General features: G+C 40.2%; 1 protein-coding gene across 3 annotated transcripts; it reads left to right on the forward strand.

The window, feature by feature from the left end:
* Window positions 1-1300: 1300 nt before the first annotated feature.
* Window positions 1301-23491, forward strand: ccdc47 (coiled-coil domain containing 47). Of its 3 annotated transcripts, none has more exons than XM_053617079.1 (14): window positions 1301-1446; window positions 3136-3438; window positions 5724-5816; window positions 5911-6085; window positions 6251-6372; window positions 7933-7998; window positions 8153-8254; window positions 8359-8469; window positions 8581-8666; window positions 11586-11644; window positions 11776-11885; window positions 11981-12148; window positions 12610-12686; window positions 23342-23491. In XM_053617079.1, the coding sequence occupies exons 2-14, from the start codon at window positions 3148-3150 to the stop codon at window positions 23427-23429; spliced, it is 1548 nt and encodes a 515-aa protein (XP_053473054.1). In that variant the 5' UTR covers window positions 1301-1446; window positions 3136-3147; the 3' UTR covers window positions 23430-23491. The 3 variants fall into 3 exon arrangements, with proteins under 3 accessions (XP_053473054.1, XP_053473062.1, XP_053473071.1); XM_053617087.1 differs by lacking the exon at window positions 23342-23491 and adding an exon at window positions 14556-14880 and having other exon boundaries at window positions 1302-1446; XM_053617096.1 differs by lacking the exon at window positions 23342-23491 and having other exon boundaries at window positions 1302-1446; window positions 12610-14880.
* Window positions 23492-25136: the final 1645 nt, after the last annotated feature.

A 25136-nucleotide genomic window follows, 5' to 3' on the forward strand; every position in this document is an offset into this window, starting at 1 on the left:
TAAAATACAAGTTCCAGTTTAAGTTTTTAATATGAAAATGATAATGTATCAGAACGAGCGCAATAATATAAACCTGTGATTTGCAGCTGCACTAATGTCTGAGCTGCTGTTAGAGAAAATCAATCAACACCTTCTGACCAATCAGGATGGAGCGTTCAACAGCGCTGGAGCATGATTAGATTAAGAAACTGTGGCATGATGTTTACATGATTGTTCGAATGTGATCGCTGATGACATGAGATTGAGATAAGATTATTATGCATGTATGTGCATGTAAATGTGCCCGCTGTCAAAATCCACCCAGAGATCCACATTTGAGATTACTCAACAGCATTGTGAGGCATTCAAGCTTCAGGATGCTAACTGGTGGCCATAAGTTTTAATTATTTGTTAGCTACGTTAGCCTTAAAGCTCCAGTGCAAAAAAAAGAAAACAACAACAAACCCAACAAAATAAGAAGCAAGGTTTAAGTACTAAACATGTCATAGCTGAGCAAAGAGAACCTTTTATATGATTAAATTGAATACATTTTCTCAATGAATTGCATTTTTAATAAGAGCTTGGATATACTTTAATTCTGGAAGCTGATTATTCATATCCGTGGTTTAAATATGGTTATACTCTTCTTGTGAGATATCTTCGAACCTTTCTGCAACACTGGCTGGGTCGTGAGATGTACGTGTGCGCATGCGCGAAAATGATGCTCGAACGATTCGGCTCTTTGAGTCGACTCTTTCAGAAGGCTGTGTTTTACGCGAAGGCTGAGAATCGACTCGCATGTATGAGTTGTTTTTAATTAAATAGATGTAAGAAATGCTATGCTGTTAGTGACACATTCAGTATCATTTTATATCATTAAAATGCTTTAATGCAAATCAGTATTCATCACCCGAGATGTTGAGACGTTTATTCGTGTGAATGAATGGTGAGACCTGTAATAAATGATGTAATGTATAAGAGGAGGGGCTCATCAGTATAAATAAAAATTAATGATGAATTCCAAAGGAAGTACAGACACAACAGGCACAATAACACTGATACAGGGATGCTTACTCTATGCACATTTGTATCGTCATGCTGATTTGATTTAACAACGATTTAAAGGCAAAGTAACGTTGTTATTTTGTTAACTGGGATGTAGATTAACATTTCACGAAACAAGTCAACTTTGCCTGGTTTTTAGAAGAAGAAAAAAAAGAAGAAATCGCAGTGAGCCGATTAAGGGCTGAAAGAGTCGGCTCTTTTTTTCGGCGAGTTGAGTCAAATGATTTGACTCACTGAAAAGAATCCGAATTCTAACACTAATGCGCATGCGCGGTGCAAATCTGGTCACGATATAGACTTGGTAGTCTGGCAAGTCACTACTACTACCTGCGTTCAGAGGGCGAAGTTTTAATTTGTTTGTTTTGTTTTTTTTAAATTATATTAAAGGAGGAAATATCACAGGTGAATATCAGCTATAAAGGTTTAGCAGTTGTGCTAAAACAAATGTAACGAAATATGAATGTTTCCTCGATATTTGGGGCGTTTATATGCTTTAAGACTGGCTAACCTTGCATGCTAGCTAGCTAGTCGGTGTTGCTCGTGCTTCTATTGAGTGACATAAAAAGCTTAATTACAAAAAACAACATTCTGTTACGGGATTAAAACGCATACTTTGTATTTATACACGCTATAAAACAAGTGGATATATATTTATTTATGAATGTATTTAACATTAGCAAGCGACAGCTAGGGAAACTGCTAATGCTAATGACTAAATTAACGTTATATCGCCGAATAAGCGCACGTGTCGAGGATTTAATTTAGCCAGCGTTTGCTTCCTGATCAGATTTAGGCATTTTTTAAAGCTGTCAAACAAACTAAGATGTTGATTGTTTTGGGAAAGTAGTTTGTCGACTGTTCAAAGCAAATCAGGGTGATGTTAGCTAGCAAGCAGGTGACCAATCCAAACAGCTAGTCTGGAATTAAAGGGGGATTATGTGTTAGCTAGCTAGCTAAAGAGAGAAATGTAAACTTCCTCCATCCAAACTAAGTCAGTTCTGCATAATAGACTTCCTCTCCTCCCCTTGTTTTCCCCCTCGAGCAGTTGAATGAAGGTCAAAGTGACCGTCTGAACAGCAATCATTAACTTAAAGGGAACTCTAATACTTGACCGTGCGCTTATTCAGTCTTCAGGAAGAGCTGTAATCCTGGTCAGGGTCTCTGAGGATCCGGAAACAACCCCGAGAACTCTGGCTGTGAGACGGGAACACGCGCTGGATGAGACACCGGTCCATCACTGGACACCACACACGTGTTAATTAACACTTAGTGGCAATTTAGACTCGTGAATCCACATGTCTTCTGACCGTGGGAGGAAACCGGAGAACCTGAAGATCAGAATGGACCCAGAGACCCTGAAGCTGAACCACCTTGCCACCATGGCGTTGTACTTAAGCGTCAAATTATTTAATCTATCTGTTTTTAAACGGATACGTTGCTCTGATCGTTCTCCGAATATCTGTCTCAGTGTAGTTGCTTTTTTTTTTTTTTTTTTTTGGGACACAAACTTTTCTTTGGGGATATTTTCACTAGGACCGGGCGACAAAATACATCACCGTACCAACAGTATCGCAGAAAAGCGTATTGTGTAATCGTTCATCACTATATCGATATATATGTAAATAGATACCAACGCTAATGTTCACATGTATTAAAGGAGTGATTTGGTCTCGTGTAATGTATAAAGCTTCACCAAATCAGCAAAAAAAAAAAAAAAGATTCCCATTGTTAGAGATTTCATCCAAGCATCTGGAGCAAATCTGTGCTTAATTTAAAGTACAGTATAGTACAAATTTAGTTTGGAGTTAGGTTTAAACTGGGCAGGCTTAGGCTCTTGTTTACCAATACCGGGAGGTGAACATGGGGGTATGAGGGTGCTTTAACTGTCTTAACCCTCCTTCCTAATCTGATTGTCTCAAATTTTAAGCACAGGAGATGTGTACGCTCAAAACATTTTGATTTACAAAACAACTCTTCCCTCATAGTCGTGGAAACGTATCCGGTCTAACGTTCGCCTTGCTGTAGTTCTCACGTGTAAATAGTTTTCTGCATAAAAAAAAAAAAAAAAAATCATTTTGGTTTTGCTTCCAGGCCGGGTGAGCGATGAGGCGCTGTCTCCTGCTGCTCCCTGCGCTCCTCCTGCTGCTGGCTCTGCCGGACACCAGGGGGCGCTACAACGACGACTTCGACGACGGCGAGGACCTGGCCGAGTTCGACGACAACGACTTCGCCGAGTTTGAGGACGTCGCAGAGGAGCCGGCCGTCGTGACGGAGAATGAGCCTCCGACAAGACTGGCGCCTTCGTCCGTGCCGGAGGAGGACGACGACGACGAGGACGAAGCCACGGTGGAGAACGAAGACGGGCAAGATGAGTTTGAGGACGGAGATGGACAGGTGAGCCGGACGCACGTTCACGGCCGACGCCCAGTGTTCTGGTCTTTGCAGCTGTTTGATTGCTCCTCCCATGATGTTCAGTGAATTAATTTCGTTTTCTTTACTTGTTAGCTTTGCGTTTCCTGTAAAAAAGCTTGTTAAATATCTTTTCAAACGGCGACCTCGTTATGAACCTCTCTCGTTATGGTTGTGACCGCAATTGCAAGAACAATTGTAATGTTCCTTTTTTTTTTTGATTCAAACCTGTTAAGGGTTCAACCACTTGCGTGCAATCAGTCTTTAAAAAAAAAAGTGTTTGTTTATTTATTTTGTACATATACGTTCCTTACTTATTTGAGCTATGGATCTCTTATTACATTAGTTTTTTTTTTTAATGCTTTTGCCCAAAATTTGTGTTTTCCGCCTCTCTTTTTACTGTATTGATTATTATTTATTTATTTATTTTATTTGTATAGCGCTTTTTACAATAGACATTGTCTCAAAGCAGCTTTACAGAAATATCAACATGGTATACAGATATTAAAGGTGCAAATTTATCCCAACTGAGCAAGCCACTGAGTGGCGACGGTGGCAAGGAAAAACTCCCTAAGATGTTTTAAGAGGAAGAAACCTTGAGAGGAACCCGACTCAGAAGGGAACCCATCCTCATCTGGGTAACAACAGATAGTGTGAAAAAGTTCATTATGGATTTATATGAAGTCTGTATGGCCTTAGGAGCAGCCGTAGTCCCAGCAGTCTGGAATTAGAGAAGATTTGAGCTCCATCCAGAGGCAGAAAGGATCTGGATCTCTAGTATCTCCATAAATTCATGTGGGGCTCGGCGAAAGGAGAGAGGGAGAAAAAAGATTATTATGACTGCGAAGTAGTAGAACAGAATCTAGTCAGGGTAGGCTTGAGTAAACAAATACGTTTTAAGCCTAGACTTAAACACTGAGACTGTGTCTGAGTCCCAAACACTAATAGGAAGACTGTTCCATAACTGTGGGGCTCTATAAGAGAAAGCTCTTCCCCCTGCTGTAGCCTTCACTATTCGAGGTACCGTCAAATAGCCTGCATCTTTTGATCTAAGTAGGCGTGGCGGATTATATAAAACCAAAAGGTCGCTTAGATATTGTGGCGCGAGACCATTTAGTGCTTTATAGGTTAATAAAAGTATTTTATAGTTAATACGAGATTTTACTGGGAGCCAATGCAGTATTGATAATATCGGTGTGATATGGTCGTACCTTCTAGTTCTAGTTAGGACTCTAGCAGCTGCATTCTGGACTAACTGGAGCTTATTTATATTCCTACTGGAACATCCAGACAGTAAGGCATTACAGTAATCTAATCTAGAGGTGACGAATGCATGAACTAGTATTTCCGCATCATGTAGTGACAATATGTTTCTTATTTTAGAAATATTTCTGAGATGAAAGAAAGCTATCCTAGTAATATTATCTACATGAGCATCAAATGATAGGCTGGAGTCAATAATCACTCCAAGGTCTTTAACTGCTGCACATGATGAAACAGAAAGACCATCCAGAGTAACCATGTGATCAGAAAGATTACTTCTAGCTACACGTGGGCCTAATAAAAGTATTTCTGTTTTATCAGAATTAAGTAGAAGGAAGTTAGTTAACATCCAATGTCTAATGTCCTTTACACAATCCTCAGCTTTACTAAGCTTCTGTCTGTCCTCTGGCTTCGCTGAAACATACAACTGTGTATCATCAGCATAACAGTGGAAGCTAATTCCATGTTTACGAATAATTTGACCTAGGGGTAGCATATATAAAGTAAAGAGCAGTGGGCCTAAAACAGAACCCTGTGGAACTCCAAAAGTAACCTCAGTACGCATGGAGAATTCACCATTTACATCTACGAACTGATAACGATCGGTCAGATAAGACCTGAGCCAGGAGAGGACTGTTCCCTTAATACCAACAACATTTTCTAATCTATCAAGGAGAATAGTGTGATCTATAGTATCAAAAGCTGCACTAAGGTCGAGTAACACAAGCAGAGAGACAATTGATGTCTCTCTTGTAAGCGAGCGGAGCACGTCACGTGAGGTGTTTCGGCGAATTGCATCGCCAAGAATGAACTTTAAACTTCCTTAGCCAATGAAATTCTGTCTCCTGGTTTAGATCAGCCTGTAGTTTCAGCCTGTAGTGTACTCAAGTTTGACGACCTTTCGTTAGAAAGCAGTCACAGATTCAGGATCCGTTTGACTTAACTGAACACGCAGTTATGGTCCTGTGTGTGTGTGTGTGTGTGTGTGTGTGTGTGTGCTTCTACAGGATCAGGACATGTACAGCACTTATGACAACGAGGAGTTCGAAGGCCAAGACACGACCAGCCCATCCAGCAAGGACACGCTCATCTACCGAGAGGTAAAACTGTCGTGACGTTCGAGCATATGTACCGCATTTACACGTCACTATGCAGAATGAGAGATGGCACAGATGTTGTACTGATCTTTTGCAGGTCCCAGCACATCTGCAGAACAGCTGGGAGAGCTACTACATGGAGATCCTGATGGTGGCTGGCCTCCTGGCTTACATCATGAATTACATCATTGGCAAGAACAAGAACAGCAGGCTGGCTCAGGCCTGGTTTAACTCGCACAGGGAGCTTCTGGAGAGCAACTTCGCCCTCGTCGGTGAGCCTCTCTTTTCCTCACGGCCATTTTTAGACTTCCCTGACCCGAGTTTACTCTCGTTCTAAACCGCTAATCGGGGTTATGGTAAAGATCATTGAGATGTTTCACTTTGCTAAGTAGGCTGTTTTTTTTTATTTATATTTTGTCCTGCTGCGTGATGTGCAGGTGATGACGGGACGAGTAAGGAGCCCACCAGCACGGGGAAGCTGAACCAGGAGAACGAGCACATCTACAACCTGTGGTGCTCAGGACGTGTCTGCTGCGAGGGCATGCTCATTCAGCTCAAGGTACTTCGGCCAAAAAAAAAAAAAAAAGAATCGTTCAGACAAAAATTAAAGAGAAACGTTCCTTTCATTTTGTACTAGAGCTCCAAAGGCAAACGTCTCTAACAAGTACTTAAAGCTTATAACATCATGCCGACTACAAGTTTAAATCCATTACTAGGGCTGTGTACCAACAAAGGTACCAGCTGAAACATATCGGTACTACAGAGTAAGGAAAAGTCTCAAAAAATGTGATGCTTGTAACTAATACTTTGGGCAAAATTTATATTGTAAAGCATTTAAATAAATAAAAAAGAAGTGGGGGTGGGGAAAGGGCAAGGTTTGACCGGCTCCTTAATGCATCGTGAGCACGTAAATATGGCACAGAGGATCACGTCTACCTGTACTTCATAAAAAGAGAGAAGACTAGTTCCTGCTGCAATAAAGTCAGTTAATACGCCAAACCCCATGAAACACTTCATCCTGATGACACAAGTTAGCAGTTTACAGATTTCTGACTTTCTCAAGATAAAATCATATATATATATATATATATAGATAGATAGATATAGATATAGATATAGATATATATATATAATGTGTGTGTGTGTGTATATATATGTGTATATATGTGTGTGTGTGTATGTGTATATATATAGATAGATAGATAGATATATATATATATAATGTGTGTGTATGTATGTATGTATGTGTGTGTGTATATCTCTCTCTCAAGATAAAGAGCTATATACATGTATTGTAATTAGAGCTGTAAGGATACATCATGTTGGATGCATCACTATGCAAATGTGCGATTTAAGCATTCTGTTAATTATGCACGTATTGAAATTGCACTGTTTGAACACTACAGGTCGCAATCTGCGCATCCCGTAGAGTTAAAACGTATAGAGAGCACACTAGACACATGATCACCTCCGGACAGCAATGCACGTTATACCATGACCATGTTATAATTGTTAAAAAGAGCTCTACAGTAGCTTTCAATCAACACGATCCCTGCGTCTCTGTGCATGACACTACCAGACAAAAGTGGCTGTGGAAACCGGGCGTTTTAGCCGACTTTGGGGCTCTGTTTCTGCTATGGAGTTCATTATGTTTTTGGCGATCATTTTCAAACTCCCCATGTCAGCCACTTTGTCCCCCCCCGAGAATTTCTACATTTGTTTGTTTATTTTTAAGATGCATTGAACATGTAGTACATCTTATTTATAATCTTGAACCAACGGTGTCTGTTGAGAGGAGGGACGGATGTCGCGGAGCAGTAACTAAATTTGTCGTATGTAAGGATTACAGCAACCAGAAGTGGTGTATATTAGCAGTATAGCTTAAATGATCAGCTGTGTTTACGATAATGTGTGCTTTTGTTACAATCAGAGAAAAGAGATTGAAGAAAAGATCAGATAAGGTATCGGATCATTATTGAAAACCTACCGAGCCCTACAAAAATCAGTTTAGTGATTTTTGTCCAGTCCTGAGTGTAGACGCGTCTTTGGGAATGCTGTTCGACGCTGTGATTATTTATTACAGGATATTAAAAGCAGCTATATGGAATTGTTTTTGCAGTTTCTTAAAAGACAGGATCTGCTGAATGTGCTGGCCAGGATGATGAGACCTGCTTGTGATCAAGTGGTAGGTAGTATTTATACCTACACGCTCACACAAACACACAAACTGGAGCTGTTGTGTTGTATCTCACTATATATATATATAATATATAAAAAATGTGTATTTATTTATTTATTTATTTATTTTCGGGTGTTGCTTTTGACTCATCTCTCCACAGCAAGTCAAAGTAACTCTGAACGACGAGGACATGGATACGTTTGTGTTTGCGGTGGGAAACCGGAAGGCCATGGTGCGCATGCAGAAGGAGCTGCAGGACCTGGTGAGGACACACTTTCTGTCCTCTATAGCAAACGAGAACTGTACGTCACTCATCCGGGTTTTATTTTAGTTATTTATTTATTTTTCTGTCTCGTTCTCCTCCAGAGTGAGTTCTGCGGGGACAAGCCCAAGTCGGGGGCGAAGTACAACCTCCCTGACTCTCTGGCCATCCTATCAGAGATGGGCGAGGTCACGGATGGGGTGATGGACAGCAAGGTGAGGTGTAGGAAGCTCGCGGCACAGTTTGACCTGCCAAAACCAAATATTCTCTAATGTTTCATGTTTGCTCTTAAATCATTTTGATTTTGATTTTATTTTGTGTTTTAGATGGTACATTACATCACCAACCATGCCGACAAAATAGAGTCCATCCATTTCTCGGACCAATTTTCTGGTCCAAAAGTTATGCAAGAGTAAGTGATTGATGTGTGTATGTATGTATATACAGGGTCCTCCACTAATATTAGCACCCTTGGTAAATATGAGCAAAGAAGGCTGTGAAAAATGGTCTTTAATCTTTTGTTTAAAAAAAATTCACAAAAATAGTCTGCTTTCATGATGGATATCAGACAATTGCAAACAAAACACAGGTTTATCGTAAAAAAAAAATCTTTGTTAAATATAGGTGTTCAACAATTATTGTCACCTTTTTAGTCAGTACTTTGTGCTAGCTCCCTTTGCCAAGATAACAGCTCTGAGTCTTCTCCTATAATTCCTGATGAGGTTGGAGAATACATGGCGAGGGATCTGAGAGCGTTCCTCCATACAGAATCTCTCCAGATCCTTCACATTTCGAGGTCCAGGCTGCTGGACTCTCCTCTTCAGTTCACGCCACAGGTTTTCTATGGGTTTCAGGTCAGGGGACTGGGATGGTCATGGCAGGACCTTGATTTTGTGGTCAGTAAACCATTTTTGCGTTGATTTTGATGCATGTTTTGGATCATTGTCCTGCTGGAAGATCCAACCACGGCCCATTTGAATCTTTTCAGGTTTTCATTTAATATCTGTTGATATTTGATAGTCCATGATGCCATGTATCCTAACAAAATGTCCTCTGGTGGAAAAACAGCCCCAAAACCTTAAAGATCCACCACCATATTTAACAGTGGGCATGAGGTACTTTTCCATATGGCTTCCTCTCTGTGTGCTCCAAAACCACCTCTGGTGTTTATTACCAAAAAGCTCTATTTTGGTTTCGTCTGGCCATTGAACCCGATCCCGTTTGAAGTTCCAGTAGAGTCTGGCAAACTGAAGACGCTCGAGTTTGTTTTTGGATGAGAGTAGAAGCTTTTTTCTTGAAACCCTTCCAAACAACTTGTGGTGATGTAGGTGACTTCGGATTGTAGTTTTGGAGACTTTCTGACCCCAAGACGCATCTAACTTCTGCAGTTCTCCAGCTGTGATCCTTGGAGATGTTTTGGCCACTCGAACCGTCCTCTTCACAGTGCGTTGAGACGATACAGACACGCGTCCAATTCCAGGTTGATTCATAACATTTCCAATTATTGCTGTGATGGTGGAAATGGACATTTTCAATGCTCGTGTTATTTTCTTATAGCCACTTCCCATTTTGTGAAGCTCAACAACCTTTTGCCGCACATCACAGCTATATTCCGTGCTCTTACCTATTGTTATGAATGACTAAGGGAATTTGGCCTGTGTGTTACCTCATATTTATACCCCTGTGAAACAGGAAGACATGGTTGAACAATTTCCTGCTCCTAGTCACCCAGGTGTACTAAAAGAAATATAAAATATCAATGGCAATATACTTCAAATATATTTTTCTCATATGAACTCATAGGGGTGCCCATAATCGTTGTGCACACATTTAACGAAGGTATATATTTTTTTTTGATAAACCTGTTTTGATTGCAGTTGTTTGATATCCATGAGGGTTTTTTTTTGTAAAGATTTATAAACAAAAGGTTCAACAATAAAGACAATTTTTTTCACAGCTTTCTTTGCTCAAACTTACCAACGGTGCCAATATTAGTGAAGGGCACTGTAGATATTCTTTTGAGGGGTATGTGCTCCTCAGCGTATGGGTGTGAGGTTTAACCTTATTAACTCGCAAGATGCCTGCTCACGAGACAATTTGCACGTCTTCTCACGTGACCTTGATGAGAACAATGCAGACTAATATTCAGAAACCTAACGTTGGTGTGAAGGTGACGTGAGAAATTTCTAAAATTCAAATACCGACTGGTAGGTTAGTGTTAATACGAAGTAACGGTTTAGAATAGTACATACACCAATCAGCCGTAACATTAAGACCACCTGCATAATGTTGTGTAGGTCCTCCTCCCCTTGTGCCACCGAAACAGCTCGGACCCGTCTAGGTATGGACTCCACAAGAGCTCTGAAGGTGTGCTGTGGTATCTGGCACCAAGACATTAGCAGCAGATCCTTTTAAGTCGTGTAAGTTGCGAGGTGGAGCCTCCATGGATCGGACTTGTTTGTCCAGCACGTCCCTCAGACGCTCGATCGGATTGACATCTGGGGAATTTGGAGGCCGAGTCAACACCTTAAACTCTTTGTCATGTTCCTCAAACCGTTCCTGAACCATTTTTGCACTGTTGCAGGGCGCATTATCCTGCTGGAAGAGACTACTGCCATTAGGGAATACCGTTGCCATGAAGGGCTGTACTTGGTCTGCATCAAAGTTTAGGTAGATGGTACCCAAGATGCCCTGACCCTGTCGTCTAGCCATCACAGTCTGGCCCTTGTCAAAGTCGCTCAGATCTTTATTCCTGCCCATTTTTCCTGCATCAACTTCGAGAACTGTCTGTTCACTCACTGCCTAATATATCCCCTGTCCACTGTAACGAGATGATCAATTTCACCTGTCTGTGGTTTTAATGTTATGGCTGATCGGTATGAGTATATGATTTGAGTCACAACCCTAGAGTAGGGTTATGTCTAGTAATTTTGTTTAATAACCGGATGAAACAAAAGAAGAGATTATTTGAATTTCTCTCGTGGAACCCAGTTTGTTAATCAAGCGACTCCACGTGCAGTCGCGTACCATTTCATTAGCATCACGGATATGACTATACGGTCTTTTTAAGGAGTTGACACTTTGAATAAACGCTGTGGATTTTACAGATGCGTTTAAAACATCGTAGACATGGGGTTGTGAGAGTGCCTTGAGTAAACATAGGAACACAGGAAGCATAGCTTGAATATTTGCATGCGTGGATAAAATGGTATGTTGGGGAAGTAAATCAGTGTCCTGGGCTTAATGAACAACGTGGGAATTGAAACATTTGACCCTTCAGAAACGTATTGTTAACGATGACTAATATTTTTCACGCTGTTGTGTGTTTTAGGGAGGGTCAGCCTTTAAAGCTCCCCGAGACCAAGAAAACGCTGCTGTTTACATTTAACGGTGAGAGACGTAGAAACACAGAGGACACCACCACCATCATCATCTACTAATTATCTTATACTAACATTTTCTGTCCGAGTTTGTTATTAAAAGTTATAAGGACGAATAAATAAACGTGTGTCTCTCTTTAGTGCCTGGAATGGGTAACACTTCTCCCAAAGATATGGACAGCCTGCTGCCACTCATGAACATGGTGATCTACAGCATCGACAAAGTCAAGAAGTTACGCCTCAACAGAGAGGTGAGTGCGCACACACACGCACGCTCGCAAACACGCTCGCAAACGCATGTAACTTACAAACACTTTATAAAATAATCTGTTGTGTGTGTGTGTAGGGGAAGATGAAATCAGAACGGAACCGCGCCCGCGTCGAGGAGAACTTCCTGAAGCAGACTCACGCTCAGAGGCAGGAAGCTGCGCAGACGCGTCGGGAGGAGAAGAAGAGAGCAGAGAAAGAGAGGATCATGAATGAGGAGGACCCTGAGAGACAGCGCCGCCTAGAGGTAAGAGATAGTAGTGAGCAGTTAATGATGGAGAAATCCAAAGCCCTAAAAAAAAAAACATTTCTAATCTAGCCATCGGAATAAAATAGTTTTTATTTCAGCACTGATATCAAAACAGTGATAAGTCGAGGAGTCAAGAGTGACCATGAGGCACATGTTAGTCAAACGCTCTGATTGACATTTGCCTCAGGCAAATGATGAGACCAGTGATTATCATTATTATTTTTCTTCCCTTCATCCTAAACATTTATCTTTGATAGTTAGTGGTCAGATTTATTATTGTATTTATTACATGTTAACTGAAACGCAGATTTAAATTAGCATTCAGCAGTTGCTTTTAGATATCTTTAAGTCACGTAACTTTAATCGCGTATCGAGACACGCCGTTTGCGCGATACACAGCTCTTCCGTTAAGAGTTCTTGTATATGATCGATTCCTTATCTCTGTGACTCTCTCGCAGGAGGCTGCTCAGCGTCGAGAGCAAAAGAAACTGGAGAAGAAGCAGATGAAGATGAAGCAAATTAAAGTGAAAGCCATGTAAAAACTACACACACACACACGGCTTCCATAGCTGCTGGCATTTGAGAATGTATCCACTGCTTACATTGATTGCTGATATCCAGACTTGTACCTGTGCGACAGCTGTTCACTATCAGGTCGTGTTTTATTTAAAGAAATTGTTTCGAATTTGATTCCCTGCAGCTCCGCCGCTGTCCGGTCGTAACCGAGGGAGTCACCGGGTTATTAATGAATTAATTAGTGTGTGAATGTTTCCAGTCGGTGAAATGTTTAGTCCTGGGGTTGTCACTCTTTCTTTCTTTCCCGTAAAGGGCTGGTGTAGACGCACGTGAAAGCTGCACCTCACTCCAAATTTAGTTGAAAGTGAAGTCCTATGTAGCTCCTGATTTGGTTGGAATAAAAACTATGGAGTATGAATTTGGGTTTTGCGCTTTGCGGAAAAGCCATCTAAAATCCGAAACTGAATTCCACACTCGGAGTTTGCGATTTAACGTTGAAAATTCTAAATATTCTGCATATAATAAATAATCACTAAAAACCATTTGTTCCGTCTATTAATTCACGTTTTTAGATTCGCTTTCAACGTAACGTTCTAGGTAACGTCCAGGGAAAAGCATATGAATCATACGTCATATATATTTATTGACTTTCAAGCGTTTAATCACACACCCTTAAAGGGAACCCTGATTATGAAGACTCGTATGGCTTATTAGATTAACCCTGACATCCGCTATATAAATCCGATCTACAGAAACACTCGATGTCAGTTTAAAAAAAAAAAAAGAATTCAAAAAAATCATTGCACTCGTAGGCTGCCATTGCTGTTTACGTCGCAATGCATTCTGGGTAGTGACGTGAAAAGGTTGCAACTGTCTTGATTCTCCAGCGTCCCTACGGCGATTATAAACACGTCTTCGGCCTTTTCAATTTGAACCCGAGGGTAACATAAGCGAGGAGGCTAATTTAGAAGACGTTATTCATAATGTACGTCATAATGAAGACGATCAGAGAGGTGTGGGTGCGAGAGTGGGGCAAAATGCATGGTGTCTGTGTGGCAAGTGCACGTCTATGCCAACAGAGAGCGTTTGTTGTGGATGAAACCATTGTTTTATGATGAAACGTATTCTAATCTCAATAATTGTAGAGATTATCGGCCATCTAGCTGCAAGCGTGCCGTCTCCATGTTATGAGCAGATCTATGCTGTTTACACAGCTTCTGTGCGTACGAAGGTACTCATATCTTTGGAAAGTTAAGATTCTTGTGAGTCGATTGATATAAACCGTTTTGAGATACAATCACAACAGCAGCTACAATCAATGTTTCTGTCAGACCACCAACATACAAACAAACAATTACGAAACTGAGGCGACTCATCTCCTATGAAGCCTCATAGTAATCCACTAATCCATAACATCTGGACAAATAGTCATGTTACACTGGCAAAGGTCCAAACAATCCAATTATGTAAAAATATTTAGTCCACCTTTCAAAAGAGACCAAAACCATGCATGTACTCCAGACAGTTCAAGAACAGCTTTAATTTTACTTTGGGGATGCCTTGGCTCGGCGATTTAGGCTAATTTTACAGGAGCTTTACTTTGAGAATATACAGGAAAACGCACTAACAAGATGCTTACAGGTTTGATTTTTATATATATATATATATATATATATATATATATATATATATAAAATATAAGTAGCTATAATTCTTTTGAGTGCTCAAGTGCAACCAGTTTACATCATTGAATTATTGCACGTCACGTAATGGCGGCCTCCGTAGGTTAAAATATGTAATAAATATTAAGGATTTTTAAAATAATGAACATTTTCATGTGTTTCTAACAATGTATTTTTATTTATTTATTTATCCTTTATTTATCCAGGAAGATCCCATTGAGATATCACAATCTCTTCTTCCAGGGAGACCTGGTCAAGACGGCAGCACGTAGATTTTAGTAGGAGAGGGCAATTATAGTGTGTTATGGCCTACAAGTCTTCATAGTCGGGGTTCCTTTTAAGTGTGAAGTTCAGCTTGAGATTTTCGATTGCTGCGTTACAAACGACCGAATTCATTTTCAGTTCAAAATTCACTTTCCGATGGTGTGATACAACTTCGAAAATTCGCACGTTCAGATTGCGTTTGAATCAAAAATTTCTAATTGCGTGATTATGACTCTGTAAATAAAACCTGCAACAACAAAAAAAAAACACTCCTGGTTTAATCTAAGCATCTGAGCAGCCAGCTTTAACTAGTACACTTTAATCAGTAATAGATTATTATACATAGGATATAGGACCATGCGAACACAAATACACTACCTTTTAAATCTAGTACATGGAGAGGGGTCTTTTAAAAAAAAAAAAAAAAAAAACACAACAATTTAGTCATGTGGATTTTAACAGCAGAACGTGTAATTCTGTCCCAGTAATGTGAGCATCACAATTTGATTTATTTAAGCTACTAAACTGCCAGTGCAAGATTACAAGTTTTATTTTCTTCATCCTAATCCAATTTATTATTGAGTGGAAAGACACAAGTCAAAGCGTTACGAGTTTTAATCATGAGAATAAAATGGAAATTCTGTTGTACACAGATTAAATAGATTTCCAATAACCATTTCTAAAGGTTCAAGTTGTAAGATTTAAGAATAAAATGAAATTATTATTAGAGGTCTAGAAACAAAGATGCGTTAGAAATGGGGGTGAGAATAAATAAATAATGATTTGCGATATGACCATGCGCTGGATCTGGTCTGGTTGATTTCTGGCCCTGAAATTAGCACCACTCATTTTCTCAGCTCTGCTTTTTTAAAAAAATTTATTATTATTTTTTAAACCTCTTCACTCAAGTGTTCTAATAAAGGGAAAGGAAAGGCTTGATTGTTTTTCATTTCAGTTACAGTTCAACTCTCAGGCTTCAGAGGACTCTTTAAAAAATAAAAAAATTTTTAAAAAATGACAAACCGCTCCTTTAAGTGTGTCTGTTTTTACGCCGGAGAAGTAGAACTACCGCTTCCCCAGGCCAGTTCGCTCCTGTAGGTCAGTACAGAACTTCCACATCACCTGAATGCTTCCCTTGGTCCTGCACTGAGCTGTGCAGTGAGTAATAGTTCTTACCCTGCGTTCACCAGCTGAACACGGGTGAGTGAGGAAGCACACGGAGTGTTTTATAATACTGTACGCTTGCAAAATCGTATAATTCAGCCGTTTTATAGACAAATGACGAGTTTTCCTTTTTGTTGACGAGAAAGGGCTCAGCGTTTTCCGTGTCATCTTTGACCCACTGCAATTACTTTATGTATTTAATACAAGTCATGCCTTTTTAAAAAAAAAATAAAAATAATAAATTTGCGTTTGATGTCATGCATTTGTCACATGGACGTGTTTATGTTGATGCGCCTGAGAAGCGCTTTCACTTCAGTTTGTTTCTGTACAATTTGTCTTTTTGTCCGAAGAGACACTGAGCAGAACTGAATAAAACATGCACTGAACAATTGAACTAAAATGATTTGTGTGATTTATTTTCTCCCCTCCCCCGATCAGTTAATATGCAGTTTGTGTGTTTATAGCTGTGTCTGTCCCACATCATGCCCAGTGTTCCGGGGATAGACTACAGATTCACTGCCACCCTAACCAGGATGAAACACACTGAAGATGAATAAAGGAAATTTTTTGATCACGTCAGCATCGGACCCAAACGAAGCCAGGTTTCTTTACCAGAGAAGCTCAAAAAAAGCAGAGCGTCATATGCAGTGACCTCACTATGAGTTAAGGCTGAATTATGGCGTATTTGATTAACAGGCTGACAAAACAGTGTAAAACTGAGTGTAGTAATGAGATTTTTCCAACGCATATACATGCACTCACAGTCTGATAATGTTAAGTCTTTGGGGCTACATGATCGCGTCCCACAATAAACAGGCTTTCCAGATGTGCCAAACCTTTTTGCCCTTTTTTTTTTTTTTTTTTTTTTTTTTTGCATAGGAGCTCCACATTTAGACTTTGTACAAGCCCACTCAAAAATACGGCAAGGGATTGTTTATTTATTTATTTGTTTAAAAAAAAAAGTTTTTAAAAATTTATTTATTGAGGACGAAACGCAGCCCGTTTTCCTTTTTAATTTATAAATCCATTTACGTTGCCATTAGTCTGTCAATCCCCAGTAGAGGGATCTGACTGAAGGGATTTACCACAGAAATATTTAGATATTTTTTTAAAAATGATTTAAGAAAATGTTCACAAGAAGAGATATATGTATAATGTAAGATTGGGAATGATGAATAACATTTAAGCATTAATGCTATAAGTAAGAATTTATCCCACCCTGAAGTTGATCAATAACAGCACATTCCTCGTTTACTGCAGTAATTTTCCAACTATTAGAATTTCCCATTTATTTAAAAACAAAAAAACAACCACCAACCAAAGTTAATTCCTCTGATCACTCGCGTTACTGCAGCGATAAATGTCATTCCCTCACCAGTCTCTCTTTTCTTCCTCTTTTGAAGTTAATAGTACAAAACAATGCAGCTCGTCTCATTACTGAGAAACCCGAAAAATCAGGATTTCCCACTGACTGGTACAAAGCGCTGACGCTGGAGACTCCTTCCAAAAATGTCACATGAACAGTAAACGTTGTTAAATGACGTTTTCGTTCATTTATTATTAGGCGTGGATCGTGTAGAGCATTTGTCATACGAGTCCCAGTGCAAGTTGTTACTACGGAAACGAGATCATTAATGTAAAACTGCGAATTGTAGCTGTGCTTTCGTCTGAGCTGCTGTTCAGCTCTATTTGCTTTTAGGTGCTTTTTAGAGATTATGACTGTAACCCAGTGAAATGTTATTTAAGTAAACTGACATAACTTACTATGTGTGAAGGTGTGATTAGACACCTAGTTTATATAAACTGTACAGGAATATTACAGGCATCGCGACCTCAGAAAATTTAGGCAGCATCATAATCACCCCGCCCTCAAAGCACATAAACCTCTGATAGTCCGTCGGTAGTATATAAGGATAGACGATGTAGTACACTCTTGGAACGTAGTACATGAGCAACACCACCAGGATGCTCAGAATGATCCGGAAGGCTTTTCTCTTGGCCGGGTTGAGGGTTTGTCCACCGTTTTCTCGTCCGCTGGAAGACAGGGCTCTCAGCGTGGCGATGTTGAAGAAAATGCTGGGAAGAATGGTGTTATAGCACAACACAGTGATTATTTCACCAAAAATGTCAACTTCATAAATGATGATGATTACATTTACGGCCAAGGCGTAGAGCCAGCCGAGTGTGATGACCAGCCACTCCCAGTGGCGCCAGGTTTTGACGGTCATGTAGGTCACTGGATGAACGATGGCTACATAGAAGATCACACAGATGGCGAGTAAGAACACGGGCCTTGCTGTTATGGTTGGGCTGAAGAAAACCATGTAAAGGATCGTGGAGAAACGAGTGACATGCATCAGTCTCAGAAAACGCAGCAAATTAAAGGTGAAGAGGCACACGTTAGTTAAGTTGATTTGTAGGAGGAAGATTTCGGCCGACGAGAAGCTCCTTGCTTTATATATTCTGCTCAGAAGTTTCACAATAACAACAAAGGTGGCGGGAAAACTGAAGAAAAGGAGGATGGTATTCAGCACCGTGTGAGTCATGTCCATGGAATATGTGCAGTAGCCCAAAGATCCATTTTGCTGTTGGCTTAGCGTCAGGTTGTCCATTTCTGAAGTCGGTCTTTTATCTCGTTTGATCCGCGTAGTCTGTTTTATTCGTTCAGAGAACGCTCCCTCTTCACAAATGCACTAATCAGACGAAGCAGGTGCTGAAATCTTTATTTCATCACCCCACAAAACCCCACCCCTCTTATCCAATCAAATATACATGCAAAAACCAGCAGATGAAAGAAGGTACATTTGGTAGAACCGTCATTATCACTGATAACATCGCTGTTCTGTCTCTTCTCTGCTGCGGCACGTTAATGACGTGAGGCTTGATCTTATTTGAATACGAAAATGAATATATTGTCTAGAAACATCATGAATTTGGATTTCATGTGCAAACAACAACTGAAATAATGTCTGACTGTTCTGTCAGCCGTGTGTGTTATTTCTCTTGTGGTTACGCTTTCGCAGTTCTCAAGTTACATAGCATTTTATTTGATTATGGGTTAAAAAATTAATGCCCAGTGACAAGAAATCCATGCTTATGCAAATACACTGAGGACAAGAGCATTAATGTCAATTAATCGAATGAACGGCTAAAATATACTCGGCAAAAAAGAAACGTCCTCTCGCATTCAACCGCTTTTATTTCCAGCAAAGTTCTTAACATGCGTAAATATTTGTATTAACATAAAAATATTCAACAACTGAACAAGTTTCACAGACGTTTGATGAACAGAAATGTTATAATGAGTCCCTGAACAAAGGGGGGTCGATATCAGAAGGAACAGTCAGTATCTGGTGTCCTCCAGCTGTTTTAAGTACTACAGAGCATCTCTTCCTCATGGACTGCACCACATTTGTCAGTTCTTGCTGTGAGATGTTCCTCCACACTTCCACTAAGGCATTTGAAAGTTCTCGATCACGTCTGGGGGGACACATGGTGACATGTGGTTTGCCACTGCAAGGACGATCAGATGTCCTTCCTGTCTCCCTGTAGCACCGTCTTAGACGTCTTACATCACAGACATTGCAGTTTATTGCTCTGAACACATCTGCAGTCCTCATGCCTCCCTGCAGCAGGTCTATGGCATGTTCACGCAGGTGAGCAGGAACCCTAGACGTCTTTCTTCTGGTGTTTTTCAGAGTCAGTAGAAAGGTCTCTTTAGTGTCATAAGTTGTTGTAACTGTGACCTTAATCACCTAGCGCCTGTAAACTGTTAGTGTCTTAAGGACTGTTCCACAGGTGCATGTGCAATATTTATTTATGCTTCATTCAACAAGCATGAACAACATCGTTTAAACCCTTTCTTAAATTATCTTATGTATATCATATAAGATGATATATACACATCATTTATGGTATTTGATTGTGGGAAATGATTTACTGCCCAGTAAAAAGAAGCACATTCTCAAACAAATACACTGTTGACAAGGATTAATGTGCCACGACCACCCGGGATGTTACACCTCCATGCTGACGGAAGTCCCCCTCCACTGAATTTCAAATCTCCTCTTCTACATTTCTTGATATAGCATATGGTTTACATTATGTCTCTGACTGCTATTATGTCACTCCCAATGGCGCCAGGTTTTGGCAGACATGTAGGTCACTGGATGAACGATGGCTAAGTAGAAGATCACACAGATGGCGAGGATGAAGACGGGCCTTGCTGTTAAGCTCGGGCTGAAGAAAACCAGGAGAACTGTCACAGAGAATTGACCGACATGCACGACTTCCAGACAAAGCAGCAAATGCGAGATGAAGAGGCACACGTTAATGAAGTTGATTTGTAGGAGGAAAATGTCAGCTGGTGAGAAGCTCCTTGTTTTATATAACCACTTCAGAAGCTTCACGATATTGATTATGGTGGTCGGAAACGAGAGTCGAGTTTCGCTGTTGGTTTAGCATCAGATCATCCATTTTGAAGTCTGTCTTTTATTTCCTTTAGTCAGCGTAGTCCTTTGGTTCGTTCACAGACCTTTCGTCTTCACAAACGCATGCAGCTAAACAAACCGAGTGCCGAAAGTTTCCTTTCACAACCCCATAAAAAAGCTCCACTCCTCCTGTCCATTAAAATATAGATGCAAACTCTCATCAATCACTGTTGTGAACATCACTGTCACCCTTCTCTTCTGAGGCACGTTAATGACTTGATTCATTTCAATAAAAATAAAGCTGTATTGAAATATCATGGTTAGGATTTGGATTTCATGTGCAAACAATGAAACATGTCAAATTTACATAATGTTCCCTGTTCTGTCATTCATGCGTGTGGTATTTTCTCTTCTGGTTAAACTGTAGCAGATTCTCAAATTACAGTGCATTTAATATTTAAAATATTTTATCCCGAAGTAATCCAACTGGAATACATTTTGCAACTGGGTGCAAAAGTCTGCATGCCTTTAATTTGTAATGATTCAACCATGTAACAGATTTTCCTTGATTATTTAATTGTCACAAGTAATAAAAACCAAGTTGCGTATGTTAAGGTCAATGACATGAATGTGGACTTTTGTTCCTCTTGTTTCTAAAAAAAAACTTTTCCCGGCCTCCTACTAACTGGCTTTTTTTTTTTTTTTTTTTTTTTTAGTTTCTCTAAATTTCTAAATTTTAATTTCTCTAGTTTTCTCTGGATTATGTCTGATGGTCTCCTTAAACATATGAATGTTCCTTAATTCCCTCTCCCAGTTCTGTGAAACATGACCATTTTTCAGTTTTACGGCATGTGAGCTCTTTTTCATTGACAGTTTCTTAACTGTACTGATCACGAGTTTGGGTTCTATTTGAACATTTTTTGCCTTTAAATGAGACCTAACCAAAGTCATTAGACACTGTAATGAGGCTACGGCATGTCAGCTGAATTCGGTTTTACGAGGAGGGGTGCACGGTGACTTAGTGGTTAGCACGTCTGCCTCACACCTCCAGTGTCTGTGGTTCGAGTCCTGCCAGGGACATGTGTGTGTGGAGTTTGCATGTTCTCCCTGTGCTGCGGGGGTTTCCTCTGGGTACTCTGGTTTCCTCCCCCAGTCCAAAGACATGCATGGTAGGCTGATTGGCGTGTCTAAAGTGTCCGTAGTGTGTGAATGGGTGTGTGAATGTGTATGTGATTGTGCCCTGTGATGGATTGGCACCCTGTCCAGGGTGTACCCTGCCTTGTGCCCGATGCTCCCTGGGATAGGCTCCAGTTCCCTGTGACCTTGAAGAAGGAGTAAGCGGTAGAAGATGGATGGATGGGTTTTATGAGGATGTACAAACTTTTACAATTGGCTGTATGTGGAAAAGAGCTACAAAATTCCAGCACCTCTACTACTTGCTCTAACGCTGCTCAGGTCTGGATCAATTATAATAAGAAATGAACTGCGTTTAGCTACTTTTTAGAGATTTGCACAAATACAGTGATTTGAAGACAACGATTTCAGTCTTGACTGCATGTATGATTAGATACACGCTGTAGTTTAGCTAAACTGTATAGGAATATTACAATCATCACAAACACCATCAACCCGAGGCTGCAGTATAATCACAGGTCCCTCAGAACACTGAATCCTGTGCCAGTCCATTGGGGGTATATAAAGGTAGATGTAGACGTATGCTCAAGGCAAGTAGTGCATCAGCAAGACCACCAGGATGCTCAGAATGATCTGGAAGGCTTTATTCTTACATTTACATTTACATTTATTCGTTTAGCAGACGCTTTTATCCAAAGCGACTTACAAATGAGAAAATACAAGCAAAGCGATATATCAAGCGGAGAACAATACAAGTAGTGCTACCGTACAAGATCTTTTAATTGAGTTCCAGAAGAAGCAAAGTGCGCAGATTAGAGGTGTAAGTACCAGAGTAAGTTTTTTTATTTTTATGGGTTGGTTAGATGTTCACGGAAGAGGTGGGTCTTTAGCTGTTTTTTGAAGATGGTGAGAGATTCTGCGGTCCGGATTGAGGTTGGAAGTTCATTCCACCTCTGAGGAACAGTTAGTTTCTTAAAAGGGACCTTGAGCCACGCTGAGTAGGTACTACTAAGCATCGGTCATTGACTGATCACAGATTGCGTGAGGGAACGTAAACCTTCAGGAGAGAGTTGAGGTAGGAGGGTGCTGTTCCAGACAAGGTCTTGTAGGTGAGCATCAAGGCCTTGAATTTGATGCGGGTGGATACAGGAAGCCAGTGGAGGGAGATGAAGAGGGGTGTGACATGGGTTCTCTTGGTCTGGTTGAAGACGAGGCGTGCTGCTGCATTCTGAATCATTTGAAGGGGTTTGATGGAGCTGGCTGGGAGACCCAAAAGTAGTGAGTAGTCTGCAGTAATCCAGTTTTGAGCTAACAAAAGCCTGGACTAGTATCTGTGTAGCCTGTTTGGTGAGGCAGGGTCTGATTTTCTTGATGTTGTACAGGATGAACCTACAAGATTCTTGGCCAGGTTGAGGGTCAGGCCACCATTCAGGGTCGTTTGGAAGACAGGCCCTTCAGTGTGGTGATATTGAATAACAGGAATTACATGTGTACAATGTTATTTAAATGACTTAGTATAATATTTTATTAACCCAGTGTAATGCAACTCACATTCATATTAAAACAAAATGCAGAAGTAGGCATACCCTAATGTTGGTTTAGCATCAGATGATCCATTTTGATAAGTCTCTTTTTTATTTCCTTTAATCAGTGTAGTCCTTTTGTTCGTTCATGGACCTTTCGTCTTCACAAACGCATGCAGCTAAAGAAACCGAGTTTCCTTTCAAGACCCCACGAAAACACTCCACTCCTCCCGTCCATTAAAATATAGACGCAAACTGTCATCAGTCACTGTTGTGAACATCACTGTTTTTCCTCCTGTAAAGAATAAGAATGCTAATGAACTGTGGCTCGATTTATTTGTATAAAAATAAGCATGTGGAAAGTTCAGAGTTAGGATTTCATATGCAAACAATGAAAGATGTGTCAAATTTCCATAATTCTGTCTGTTCTCTCAGCCGTATGTGATGTTCTGTTCTCTTGTGGTTATATTGTTGCAGGTTCTCAAATTACATAGGATTTTATGTGATTATACGAAACGGATTACTGCCCAGAACAACGAGGACGAGCCACATACAAATAGACTGAAGACAAGAGAATGAGTGTTATTCAAATTACTAGATAAAATACTTCTAACCCGATGACTAGAATCCATATTACCAGTGAGGGCTAAAGTTTGCAAACACTTACTTTTGCAGTGATGAAACCATTTAATGTAGGTTTTACAGATTTACTTCCTTCATTATCACAAAAACAAGCTGTGTATATTAAGATAAATGATACGTGTACTTTTATTGCATATGTCTCTAAAGATCTTTGCAGGTCTCCTACTGCTTATTTTTGAAATTTTTTGAATTTTTGACCATGTTTTGTTGACGTCTTTTACTAACAAAGTAAACCAAAACATTTGCAATGTTTTGTTATTAGACACTTTAACAACGCAAATTCAAATAATCTTGATTATTTAAACTTATCAATACAAACTGAGCTTGCTAATCAAATATTCTTAAACACACATGGGTTTGTCTGATCTAAGAGCATACATCTACCATCTCACTTGTCTATACGCTCCATCGACTTTATATCACAAGACGCGTCATGTGACGTCATCATGACGCGTGCTCAGCCTAAGCCCTTTTCGATTCACATGTGCTGAACATGAGTACAGCCAAAAAGGTCTCATTTACCAACAAACATCACTGTGAAAGTCTGTGCAGAACAGTTGCGTGCAATTGCAATTGCACCAATTCAGTAGTTTTATGCAAAAAAAGTTGCATCGCAAATTTTGAAGAAAAAAAAAAAAACTCGGAGAAATCCTGTACAGACTGATAAAAGCAGATTTGAGGTAGACGGAACATCTGGTCTGGTCTGGATTAATTATAATGAGAAGCAAATTGATTGTAGCTCATTTTTAGAGCATTATTCTAACTAAAATAATGATATCAAGACAAGAATTTGAGTAGATGTGATTAGACACCTAGTTTACATAAACTATACAGGAATACTACAGGCATCGCAAACTCAGAAATCGAAGACAGCATCATAATCACCGGGCCCTCGGAACACTGAAACCTCTGCCAGTCCATTGGCGCTATAGAACGATAGACGAGGACATACATTCTGGGTATATAATACAGGAACCAGACCACTATCATGCTCAGAATGATCCGGAAGGCTTTTCTCTTGGCTGGGTTGAGGGTTTGACCGCCATTTCCAGAGTCACTGGAAGACAGGGCTCTCAGCTGGGCGATGCTAAAGAACGTGATGGGAAGAATGATGATGTAGGACAACACCATGAAGGCGGGTTGAAAAATGTCAACTTCATAAATGATAATTGCTAAATTTATGGCAAGGGCGTAGAGCCAGCCGAGTGAGATGACCAGCCACTCCCAATGGCGCCAGGTTTTGGCAGACATGTAGGTCACTGGATGAACGATGGCTAAGTAGAAGATCACACAGATGGCGAGGATGAAGACGGGCCTTGCTGTTAAGCTCGGGCTGAAGAAAACCAGGAGAACTGTCACAGAGAATTGACCGACATGCACGACTTCCAGACAAAGCAGCAAATGCGAGATGAAGAGGCACACGTTAATGAAGTTGATTTGTAGGAGGAAAATGTCAGCTGGTGAGAAGCTCCTTGTTTTATATAACCGCTTCAGAAGCTTCACTATGTTGATTATGGTGGTCGGAAACGAGAGTCGAGTTTCGCTGTTGGTTTAGCATCAGATCATCCATTTTGAAGTCTGTCTTTTATTTCCTTTAATCAGCGTAGTCCTTTTGTTCGTTCACAGACCT

This window comes from Ictalurus furcatus, chromosome 2 (genome assembly GCF_023375685.1).
Source record: "Ictalurus furcatus strain D&B chromosome 2, Billie_1.0, whole genome shotgun sequence".
Classification (NCBI taxonomy): Eukaryota; Metazoa; Chordata; class Actinopteri; order Siluriformes; family Ictaluridae; genus Ictalurus; species Ictalurus furcatus.

Excerpts from the sequence above, each read along its gene's own strand:
- ccdc47 (XM_053617079.1), top strand. The coding sequence starts at position 3,148 with ATGAGGCGCTGTCTCCTGCTGCTCCCTGCGCTCCTCCTGCTGCTGGCT. Across the intron at positions 8,667-11,585 it reads GGTCCAAAAGTTATGCAAGA|GGAGGGTCAGCCTTTAAAGC; the intron begins GTAAGTGATTGA and ends TGTGTGTTTTAG. Across the intron at positions 11,645-11,775 it reads GCTGCTGTTTACATTTAACG|TGCCTGGAATGGGTAACACT; the intron begins GTGAGAGACGTA and ends GTCTCTCTTTAG.